General features: G+C 40.6%; 1 protein-coding gene across 4 annotated transcripts in view; it reads left to right on the forward strand.

The window, feature by feature from the left end:
* The first annotated feature begins 1589 nt into the window (after positions 1-1589).
* Positions 1590-12366, forward strand: part of TRIM24 (tripartite motif containing 24) — a 95823-nt gene continuing 85046 nt past the window's right edge. For all 4 annotated transcript variants that reach the window (XM_059171962.1, XM_059171963.1, XM_059171964.1 and 1 more), the window contains exon 1: positions 1590-2286. In XM_059171962.1, coding sequence (XP_059027945.1) covers positions 1923-2286 — 364 coding nt within the window. In that variant the 5' untranslated portion in view covers positions 1590-1922. The remainder of the gene's footprint in view (positions 2287-12366) is intronic.

Raw genomic sequence — 12366 nt, forward strand, 5'->3', positions numbered from 1 at the left:
AAACCTGAGGTGGGATGGCCTTGATTTTTCTCAGCCTCCACAGCTGGTGCATAAAGTATGAGAGTAGAGGGAGTATCAGCTTGAGAGGAATAGGAAGGAAGAGGGATGAAATCATAGAGGGACGACGAGGGACGTTAGGTGGGTTAAGAAATTTGAGATGGCCCCTATTTTCCTAAGGGTTGTCCTGGATGGACCAGATCATAGTCACCAGATGCATCTAAAATTGGAATACTTGCTTTTAAGTAAGCTTGCCAGGTGATTCTTATGCAAACTAAGGTTTAAGTAACTACCACCGTATAAAATAAATAGATAGCCCTTGAAGGTCTTTAAGAAGGAGAACTTCACTCTTGGAGACCTATGGTGATTGGATTTAGGATTTGTTTGGGAAAGAGGCTAGTGGAAAAGGTAAGGAGAGTCAAGTTGCTCACCTTCATGCGTTTTTTTTCTCCCAGGATCGTTCAACTTTAACAAGATCTTCTGACCCTATCCCACTTTCCTCAATGATCCAGCACTATTTCATTTGTACTTAAAATGGCACTTACATACAATTTTTTTACATGTGTGTGCAAAAGTTTGTCCCTCCCCCCCTTTTCTATACTTCAAGCTCTGTAAAAAATAATTTTTTTTTAGTCTTCACTCCCAGTACTGGGCTTGAACTTACAACCTTAAGATCAAGAGTCACATGTTTTACTGACGGAGCCAGCCTGGCACCCCAAATTTGGCCATTTTTTGAGTGAAAATGTGTGTCCTTTCTGTGTAAGTCTGTGTTTTGGGGGGCAGGATGAAAAAAAATTTGAAGGAATTACTTGGACTTCAGTACTGAGATTTATTTTTATTTCTCAAAGTGATGCCACATTCATACAATAAAGACAGTTTCAAACAATCTTTATATATTTGTTTCTTGGAGAAAGAACCATTTTTATTCATTTGAAAAGCAAATCACTGACTTTAAAAATTAATTTCACCCTTTTCACTGGGGGGAATCCTTTAAATTAAAAATTCCCGACTTTGCAAAAGAACCTCCACCCTTATTCCTCATGTTCCCTCATTTCCTAATGGAGAAGAGTGAATTCAGGTGGCACATCCATGCTGTGGACAGCGTCTTTCTCACCAACATTTCTCCATTTATAAAATTCTTCCCTTGTTTGCTCTTCACAATCTCTACTTCGTCATCCTTTGACCCTCCCACCATATTTACTCTTCCTACCGGACCCGGGTCTTTCAGCAGTAAAACGAGACTTTTCGGAGCAGTTACTTAATTAACCGCGTTGAGTACACACGGTGGAGCTCCGCCCCATAGGAGGGGCTAACACAGGCGGACCGAATTAGTCGGTCTGTCATTAACAAATGATCCCTTAATCTTTTCAGAGGAGCGAAACACACACAAAGGCCCAATCAGAAGCCGCGGCTCTAGGAGTTCGGTGGGGGCGGGGCTGGGCAAGCGCCTTCCCACCTCCCAGCCTCCCGCCGCGGCCGTCGGAGCCTCGCGGGCTCGGGCAGGCCCCGCCCCCTGGCCAGGCGCGGCGGCTATTGGGCGGCGCGTTCCTTGCCGTCGCCTCAGTTGCTGGGAGAGGGTGGGTGGGGGCGGGGCTTGAGGTGGGCCGGGGGCCCAGGGAGAAAGGCGGGGAGACGAGGGCGGGCTGGGCGGATTCGACGAGCGCCGCAGCGGTTGGCGAAGCGGACGGGGCGCAGCCTTCCCGGTGCGAGGAACGGTTCCCGCTGACAGATCCCCTTCTTCCGGCCGCGCCACCCGGGAGGCGGATCCCCGGGGCCTGAGGAGGCTTCCTCGGCCCGGCCCGGCCTCCCTCCCTCTCCCGCGGGTCACCCGAGCGGCCTGTGAGGAGGAGGCGGAGGAGGTCGTCGGGGGCGGCGGCAGGCGGAGACCGCGCTCCCCCTTTCCCGGCGGCGGCGGGGGCAGGACAATGGAGGTGGCTGTGGAGAAGGCGGCGACGGCGGCCGCGGCGGCTTCGGCGGCGGCCGCCGGGGGGCCCTCGGCGGCGCCAAGCGGGGAGAACGAGGCGGAGAGTCGGCAGGGCCCCGACTCGGAGCGCGGAGGCGAGGCGGCCCGGCTCAACCTGTTGGACACTTGCGCCGTGTGCCACCAGAACATCCAGAGCCGGGCGCCCAAGCTGCTGCCCTGCCTGCACTCCTTCTGCCAGCGCTGCCTGCCCGCGCCCCAGCGCTACCTCATGCTGCCCGCGCCCATGCTGGGTTCGGCCGAGACCCCGCCGCCCGTCCCCGCCCCCGGCTCGCCGGTCAGCGGCTCCTCGCCGTTCGCCACCCAAGGTGAGAGCCGGCCGTGGGCGCGGGGGAGCCCGGGGAGGGGCTCGGGGAGGCGAGCGCCCTTGTGCGGCGCGACCCGCTGTCATGTCGCCGCCGCCCGGGGTGCGCGGCGGGGGAGGGGCGAGGAGGAGGGTCTGTGTTGGCGGCGGTGACATGGAGGGCCCGCGCGCTCTGCGGCGTGCCGCGCGCCCCGCGAGCAACTTCCACGGGTGCCGAGGACTTGGCGGCGCCGCTGCCGCTCCTCCTGCTGCTCGGCGTTCTCCTCCGGGGTTGGGTGGCCCGGGCGACCCGCACTTTTGAAAACCTCTGTTGGAGTGGGCTCTAGTGGGTATCTCGGATTCTTTGCCGACTGCATCTTGTTAACTGCTACCCTCTGCCTGCCCAGAGCTTTGTCCGGGTCCATATGATCCTAATCATCTCGTGTATACCCACGTTATTTGAGCTGGAGGGGGGGAAGGGAGGGATGAAGATGAAGTGATGGTGACTTTCTTCGGTGATTGATTACAGGTCGGATGCCGTCTGTTTACTATCTTGCCTGTTTCAGGTTCTTTACCTTAACGAGTCCCCGATTTTACTCCCTTCTGCTAGGGACAAAGGAACCAAAAGAAACGGCATTTTGTTGTCTTTTCTCATTGGAAGATTTTCTTTTGAAACGGTAAAGGGTAAAGAGAAACAGAACAAAGTGACTTGGGGGGCAGGCTTTTCTTGTATTTCTTAGAGGACAGCTAGAAATGTTGAAGTTGCTGTTCTCTTTGTGGTATTTGTTACGGTATAATGAGACTTTTGACAGGTAGTTCCCTTTGCTAACGTTAACAGGTTTGAAACATTTAAAGTTAGTCGAAGTAAGTACAGTAGTTATTCTGGAAGAATGCTTGAGGATTTTAAATTGTAATAGTGCAAATATTGGAGCACCCCTTTTTTTAAAAATAGAAAGTAACTGGAAAAGGGAATAATTCATTTTTAATACATACTTTGTTAGAGGGTCTAGTTGATTCGAGATAAAATGCTGATTAAATAATTGAAGCTGGGTCAAGGTGTATATATAAAATTGATGCATAAATAGTGGTTTTAGACTCTTCATTTGATTATATGTTACAAACAGTATCTAGTTGAGGGAGCCAGTTTTCCATGGGTCGCTCAGTTTCTGCAGGTCATGCCAGGGAGGTACTGACTGCCCTTTGTTTCTATTTTTAGAAGATGTTTCTGTAAGGATCAGCCTTGAAAGATAGAGATAGTGTCTTCCACCAGAGCAAAGATCAGGCATGCACTCGGTCCAGTTAATGTCTACTGGAGTTAAAGGCCGGCATGCTTACTGCCCATGATAAAAGATTGGGCTTCTCTAAGCTTAGGTGTCCTCCTGTGTAACACAACCCACTCCTCTGCAGGTGTCAGCTGGCCCTTTTCACCTTGTCTGGTGGGAAATGGAATTCTGGCAACCAGTGCAAAAATGTTGATGCTCTGGCTTATGTTATTGCGAGTAACTAATAAACTGCCCCTTGTCTCATCCCTGAGTCTTTGTATCTTGTACCAGATGGTAAGCTAGCTTGCAAGTAGGCTGAAGTCTCAGATCTTTCACACTGTTTTCTCTGATGTGGCTCACCTGTGGAAATTTCGTGTAAGTGAAACTTCAATCTTAGTTCTTAATTTTTAGACACATTTTAAGGTTTCTTTTATTTATATTTTAACTGGTCAAGCAGGCTGGTAGCCGATTAGGATCTGGGTTTTGCATAATTCTAGAATTAAGACTTATCATATTCCTGGCCATGATGCTTAGACCTGAATGAATGAGAACATGGGTAATAATAACTCTGAAAACATGTTTTCAATTTCAGATTTCTCAAAATGTTCTGTGTAATTCTAGTCTCTCAGTGTATTTTATCTTAGTGTTTGTATTATCAGCAAGAGTTCCAAGAAAGCATTTAAATTAGAAGGTAATGTTTTTGTTTTTATACTAAGAAAGACAAAGTCTCTAACAATGGTATTTTAAATATAGTACAAGAGAAGTTAGGGTTATGTTCAATAAATTAAAGATACATCTATCCTGAATCTTACCGACTTGAATATATTCTCCCTTCTCTCCTTGCAAACTTATTTTAATACTAGCTGAAGTAAAACTTGAGCCAGTACATTTTATAAATATATAGGGTTCATTTGATCACCTGTACTGCCTTCTCCTAATGAAACTGGATAGTCATTATGGGTCAGTCTTTAATACCTGCAGGAGCTAAGCTAACTATCTGAGTTAGAGACCTATGATCTTGGGGGTGAAATAATAGGAATGAGGGGAAAGGGAAAGGGAGAGGAAGCAAACTAAGCTCCAGCAGGTTGTCATGCAAGAGAGGGGAGGACCAGTATTAAAGGATATATATATATATATATATATATATATATATATATATATAATTTTTCTTAATGAGAAGTCTGAAGCCCAGATTTCTGTGAGAGCTTTCTCTAGTATTAGATATTGGCAAGTAAATTAAAAAAAATAAAAATAATAAACATGCACACAGGCCCATTCTATAGGTCAAACAAAACAAGTTTTGTGGAGGCCATAATCATGTTGTAGTTACACTCTTCCCTTTTAGATTTAGATAGTGGTTTTCAAATTTGTAGCTGTACTACAAATTTGTCATTGGTGTATTTGTTAAAAATTTAGATTTCTAGAGGTGACTGGGTGGCTCAGTTGGTTAAGTGTCTCCCTTCAGGCCAGGTCATCATCTCAGGATCCTGGGATCCTAGCCCCTACGGGGTAGCGGACTCTGTGCTCAGCAGAGAGCCTGCATCTGCCTCTTCCTCTGCCCCTCCTCCCTGCTTTTTCACCCACACTCTCTCTCTGAAATAAATAAAAATCTTAAAAAATTTTAGATTTCTAGGCCCACCCTCCAGAGAGCTTGGTGTATTTGTAGAATTCTAGAGTATAGTATTAAACCCTAGTATTTCTTTAGTTCAAGCAGTATTATATTCCAAAATAAAATGATCATAAGAGGATTCTTTAGGAAATTAAGACCAAAATTCAAGGTATAGAATAATAGTTTACTATCAGGCCGAATTTTTCTATTTAGTAATTTTTGGTGCTCCCTGTTAATCCTAAATGAAATTCATAGAAAATAAATCCTTCTAAAATATTTTTTGTGAAAAAGAAATAAGGCTCACTTATAATAACAAAAAGATATATATTATAATTTATAAATGCTCAGACACAATTATGCTAGTTCCCAACACTTCATTGAGAACATGGGTTGAAACTGTCCTTTGTAAGGCTGCCAGTTGGAAGGAATGAGGTTGAGTGACCACATGCTAAAAGTTGGATGACTACCTCAAGTGTGACTGTCATTTTCTTAGTGTGAGGTTATATCCAGGAAAGAGGGAAGAGCTTAGAAAATAGATTTTCTTTAGGTACATTATAGGTACCTGAAGTCAGAAGACGAACTGATCTTAAAGAAGTGTTAAACATTGTGCAATATTTTGTGGCATTCGTGTAGTGTTCAGTAAGAGTTGCAAGCTCTACGCTATTTTTTCCTTTTAAATTTTTTGTTTATATTAAATTAGCCAACATATAGTACATCATTAGTTTCAGGTGTAGTGTTCAATAATTTATTGGTTGCCTGTTACTCCCAGTGTTCATCACATCATGTGCCCTCCTTAATGCCCATCACCCAGTTACCCCATTCCCTCACCCTAAGCTATTTTTACAAGAATACTGGGCATACTCTTGAAAAGGGTCACATTATTTGCCCATGGAGAGTAAAAAATAGGAATCCATCAGTTTTCTTACACTTTTTTTTTTAAGATTTTATTTATTTTTCTGACAGACTGAGATCATAAGGAGGCAGAGAGGCAGGCAGAGAGAGAGAGGAGGAAGCAGGCTCCCCACTGAGTAGAGAGCCCGATGCTGGGCTCTGGGATCATGACCTGAGCCGAAGGCAGAGGCTTTAACCCACTGAGCCACCCAGGTGCCCAGTTTTCTTACACTTCTTAACTGGCAGTCTATAACATGTAACTGTCAATTCTGGGATATAATTTTTTGGGGTTCTTGGTGAGAGGTATAAATCACCTTGTGAATACAAGATACAATGTCAGAGAATTAATAGTATTTGAGACAGATCCATATTGCCTACCAGTTTTGTACATAAACAGTTCTATATATGGTATTCACCTGTTAATGGAAATTATACTATTGTTTTGAATTGGGGGCTATTATGAATAAAACTGTTACAAATATTTGTAGACAAGTCTTTATGTGGATGTGTTCATTTCCTTGAGTAAATACTTAGAATTGGAATTTCTTGTTTGCATCATAAATGTGTATTTACACTGGTTGTACTGTTTTGCATTCCTTCCAGCAACGTTTGAGAATTCCAGTTGGTTCATATCCTCGCCAGTTTGGGTGTTAGTCTTTAATTTTATTCATTCTAGTATGTGCAAAGGGGAGTCTCATGGTTTTAATTTTCATTTCCCTGATGAATAATGATGTGCTTATTAGTTATTACAGCTTTTTGGTAGAATTTCAGTTTGTCTTTTGTAGATTTTTAAAATTATGTAATTGGTTACATTATTGAAAAGTAAATATTCTTGATATACATTCTATAATCTGGTCCTTTGTTAGATGATACATGCACATATTTACATCTGTGGCTTGCCTCTTCATTTTCTTAATAGTGTCTTTTGAAGAGCTGAAGTTTTAAATTTTACTTAAATCTGATTTGTCATTTTTTTTTCTTTTATAGTTAATTCTTTGCCTACCCTAAGTTTACTAAGACTTTGTCCTTTCAGCACTTTTATAGTTTTGGTTTTTATATTTAGATGTATCATCTATTTGAGCAATTTTTGTATGAGGCATAAGAGTTGAGGTTCATGTTTTCAACCATATGTTAAAGTACCATTTATTGAAAAGGGTACTTTTCCCATTATGTCACTTTGGCATTTTTGTTAAAAATCAGTTTAACATATATGTCTGGCTCTATTTCTATACACTTTTCTGTTCTTTTGAGCTATCCGGTCAATAATAAGTGGGTTTTTTTGTTGTTGTTGTTTTTGTTTTTTTGTTGTTGTTTTTTAATTGGTGTAGCTTCTTTCTTTCTTTCTTTCTTTTTTAGATTTTATTTATTTATATGAGAGCACCAGAGAGCACATGGCAGCATGAGCAGAGGGAGGGGCAGATGCAGAGGGAGAAGCAGAAATAGACTTCTGCTGGGCAGGGAGCTTGGTGTGGGGCACCAGCCCAGGAGCCTCGAATGGTGACCTAAGCCGAAGGCAGCCGCTTAACCGACTGAGCCACCCAGGTGCCCCTGTTGCCATAGCTTTTAAAGTAAATTTTCAGTTGGACAGTTTTGTTATTGTTTTGCTCTTTGAAGTCCTTTACATTTCTTCATAAATTTTAGAATCATCTTGTTAATTTCTACACAGAAGCCTGCTACGATTTTGATTAGAATTGCATTAAATCCAGATACTACTTTGGGAGAATGATCTAACAACATTGAGTATTCCTATCTATAAACATGTTTTATCTCCTATTTAGATCTTTAATTGCTTTCAACACTATTTTATCATAGTAGTCTTGCACAGTATTTTAGTTTATTCCAAAAATATTTTATGATGTTGTTTAATGATACCGGTATTTTTAGGAAATATCATTTCCAATTGTTGATAGCTAAAATACAATTTACTTTTGTTTATTGATTGTATCCCATTATCTTTCTAAATTCGATTATTAAATCTTAGGAGTTTTTATTTTAAAAATCATAGTTTTTTTTGTCTATTAAGATTTTCTTCTTAGACTATCCTGTTGCTCACAGGTAGATAGTTTTACTGCTTTCTTTCCTAATTTCTGTTATCTTCTTCCCTTATTAAACTAAATAGGACCTCCAGTTCAATATTGAATAGAAGTTTAATTTCACTGTTAAATGAGAGGTGACATTCTTGCCTTATTCCTGATCTTAGGAGGATAACGTTAGTTGTTCATCATATGTTAGAACTATTAGCTTTTTACAGTTGCCTATTATCAAAATTAAGAAGCTCCCTTCTGTTCATAGTGTGCTGTGGATTTTAATTGTGTTGGATGATGAATTTTGTTAAATGCAGTTTCTGCATCTGTTAAAATGGTGATCTGGGTTTTCACCTTTTTTCTGTTAATGTCATGAAGATGTTAAACCTATCTTGCATTCTTGGGATATGCTCTGCTTGGTCACCATGTATTATCCTGTTTGTGTACTTATGGATTTGATTTGCTAATATTTTAAGGACTTTTTATGTTCTTGGGGAATATTGGTGATAAGAGTTTTCTTGTATCTTTATCTGATTTTGGTATCAGGGTAGTAACTGGCCTCAAAAACTATATAAAGTGTTCCATCTCTAGTTTTCTGAAAAAGGTTTTGTAAAATTACTATTAATTCTTTAAATATTTGACAGAATTCAATGAATCCATTTGGGTTTAGAGTTTTATTTATGAGAAGGTTTTTGATTAGGAATTCAGTGTCTTTACTTGATAAAGGGCTGTTCAGATGTTTTATTTCTTCATGAATCCGTTTAGATAAATTGAAAATTTTCTGTTTCATCTAATTGGTACATTTTTAGCATATATTTGTTCATACATTCCCTTTCCCTTTTAATGTTTTCAGGGCCTGAACAATGTCCCGGACCTCCTTTGTTTCTATTTGTAGTGTTTGCTCTTTTTCTTGCTTGCTATTCCTAAGGGCTTATCAACTAACTTTTGGCTTTGTTAATTTTACTTATTGTCTCTGCTTTAAGGGTAGAGTTTTTCTCTCTAAGCACACACGTTGGCCACCTCAAACAAATTTTGTGTTTTTAACATTCTATTAAAATATTTTAAAATTTTTCTTGTGATTTCTTTTGTGACTGATGGATTGCTCAGAAATGTGTTAATTTAAAGTTATTTCGAGGCAGGGTGGGGGAGGGGGTTGCGCCCGGGTGGCTCAGTGGGTTAAAGCCCTTGCCTTGGGCTCAGGTCCTGATCCCAGAGTCCTGGGATTGAGCCCCCCCATGGGGCTTTCTGCTCAGCGGGGGGCCTGCTTCTTCCTCTCTTTCTGCCTGCCTCTCTACTTGTGATCTCTGTCTGTCAAATAAATAAAATCTTTAAAAGAATTTAAAGTTATTTGAGGATTTTCTGTATCACTTATTCCATTGTAGCAAGAAAAAAATACTGTTTTTTTGTTAAGTCTGTAAGACTTCACTCTTTTAAAGTTATTGAGACATTTGATTTCCTAATATATTGTATTGTATATTGAATGGTCTGTGTGTATTTGAAAATAATTTAAATTATATCCATAGTTGTTTGGTGTAGTTCTGTGCATGTCAGTTAGGTCAAGTTGTTTGAGATTGTTGTGAAAATCTTTGTTTTGGTTTGGTTTTCTTTTTTAGGGGGGTAGTTCTAATTGTTCTATCTGTAATGGAGAGAAGAATGTTAAAATCTCATGGTTGTTGACCTTTTTATTCCTTTAATGCTGATTTTTGCTGCAAGTATTTTGAAGCTTTATCTAATTGATTGTCTGCCTTTTGAACACTATGAAATGTTCTTTCTCTCTCATACTACTTTTTCATGAAGTCTTCATTGTCTTAGGTTAATACAACTATACCAGTTTTCTACCTCTGTTTGAATGGTGTATTTTTCCATTCTTTTACCTTTTAACCTTTCTATTTAAAGTAGGTCTCTTGTACATAGTAAATAGTAGTGTCTTGCTTTTTAAATCCAACCTATAAATTTTTGCTTTTAATTGTTTAACCATTTACATTTTAAGTAATTATTAGTATGGTCAAGTTTAAGGCTACTTTTTAAAACTTTTTCTCTTTGTTCCTCCTGGGCCTCTAGTATCTTTGTTTTTCTCAATCCCTTAGCTACTGTTCTTTGGTAAGCTTCGCAAAGTCTTGCTGTGCACATGCATGGTATCCTTCAGCCAAGGACTTGGAGAAACCCTGGAGAGACAGCGGGCACCCTCACTATTTGGGGCTCTCCTCTGTTCGGTGTTTAATTTGTTTCAAGCCCTAGATCTTTCTCAGGCTTTTTAAGCTATGTTCTATTTAGGCTCTTGCTGCCTACATTATGGTTGGGAAATGGTCCCCAGGCAGAGAATCAGGACATCTTAGAGTTCACCTCCTGAATGTCCCCTTTTTCAGGGATCACAGTCCTCATTGCCAGTTGTCCAATGCCGGAAGACAGATGCGTCATGTATTCTTCCCAGTTACATACAGTTGTTTATGGTAGACAAACTTGTCTTGTTACTGGTTACGCTGTCCTGGTGGAAAGTTGATGTCAAAATACCATTTTTAGATTGCATTGCTCCTTTTTAATATACTTACATGTGGGTAATTTGGTTCTTGTGTCTCTAGGTCTCACCAAGTTAAACTATCATCCTAAATGCATGAGCCCTACATTTCTTCTTATAACCTTGACCCCTTTCTCAAATTTACATCTTCATTTTCAAGTACATACCAGACCAGTAGTCTCCAGAATGGGATGTGTGTCACACATTATGAGGTAACATAATTCATTGAGTTGAAAGAAAACATTAGAACTTTTTAAAGTTAAGCTTTAAAGTACTTGATAAGTGGAATGTCACATGAATAAGCATGGATAATAAACATGAATAAGCATTAATGGTCACATGAATAAGCATGTCAAATGGCTACATTTTGCATATAGCATACAGAGTATTCTAAGGGGGAGGAATGAGGGCTGCTGCAAGTCCAAAAGGTATCTTTGACAGAGTTAGGAATACCTGTCCTCTTGGCATATGTAGCACCAACAACTACATGGCATAAGAAGTAGAATGCATATTAATCTTTATTTGCCCTCTTAAATTAAGTAGTCCCTTGTGCTGTACAACCAAACTTTACACAGCTGCTCTGGAGGTAGTAGGATTTCTATACTGCAGACCCTATTATGATCCCCACTCCACCCCTAGCACACATAGACATGTATTGTAACAATTTACATGTTCTTGGATAAGTTGGCTTATAGTTTGTAACCTCTATTTTTAACTAAAATGACTGACAAAAATTGAAGATCATGATAAGCCCTTACCAGGACCCTGACATAAAAAACCCTGTAATCTCAGTTCCTGGGAAATTCCCATATGGAGGCCACTTGAAAAAGCCCCTCAGTTTCAGCAGCCTGGAGAATCCCTAAGTTGTAGGATGTAGGGCACATGTGTAATGCAATAAAAAGTGGTCCCCAGCTTCAATTAATAGAACAGAGAGTTGCATTTAAGTCTGTCATCAAGGTTGGATGCTGATAACTTGGCTCCTCTGCAGTTTAGGAAAATAAAGAAAGCTCCTCAGGGCTTCCCATATTTGATGACTTCTTTAGTGTCATGTACAGGGATAGGTATTTGTCATTTCCTGGCACCTGAATATGCAGTCAGTGGTGGTTTAGCCAGCAAGGAAATCTGTCTTCTATAGAAAGCTATAATTGTTGCTGCTCCATTTTGTTTTTCATTTTATTAGGTGTATGGACTTGATGGGAGTCATGATTTTCTAGCAGCCCTAAATTATCTGAATCTTTGAAGTCTCATTTTCAGCTATGATAAAGATAATACTAATTTGAAAGTATGAAAGCATTGGAGTGGCAGAACTGATAATGTCATAGGTTCTTTTTCTTTTTTTTTTTTAAGATTTTATTTATTTATTTGACAGAGAGAGATTACAAGTAGGCAGAGAAGCAGGCAGAGAGAGAGGAGGAAGCAGGCTCCCCGCTGAGCAGAGAGCCCAATGCGGGACCCGATCCCAGGACCCTGAGATCACGACCTGAGCCGAAGGCAGCGGCTTAACCCACTGAGCCACCCAGGCACCCTGTCATAGGTTCTTTATCAGTCTTATTGTGAGGTTAACAGAAGTGATTTTCTAACCAAATCTAATAATTGGGCCTAAAAGTTTCAGAATTATTGAGAAGACTCTTTGAAAATGACTGACATCCTCTATATTAATGGCAAACTGCGCCTAAGTGTGTATTGTATCTTGTACCATTAGAGAATATTGGTATGAAGCTATCGTGATTAGCAAGGTATTTAAAAATATTTAACCCTGATTTTAGTCTTCCAAAATGTCTTGTTTGTGTCATATATTATATAC

Source organism: Mustela lutreola, chromosome 4 (assembly GCF_030435805.1).
Source record: "Mustela lutreola isolate mMusLut2 chromosome 4, mMusLut2.pri, whole genome shotgun sequence".
Taxonomy (NCBI): Eukaryota; Metazoa; Chordata; class Mammalia; order Carnivora; family Mustelidae; genus Mustela; species Mustela lutreola.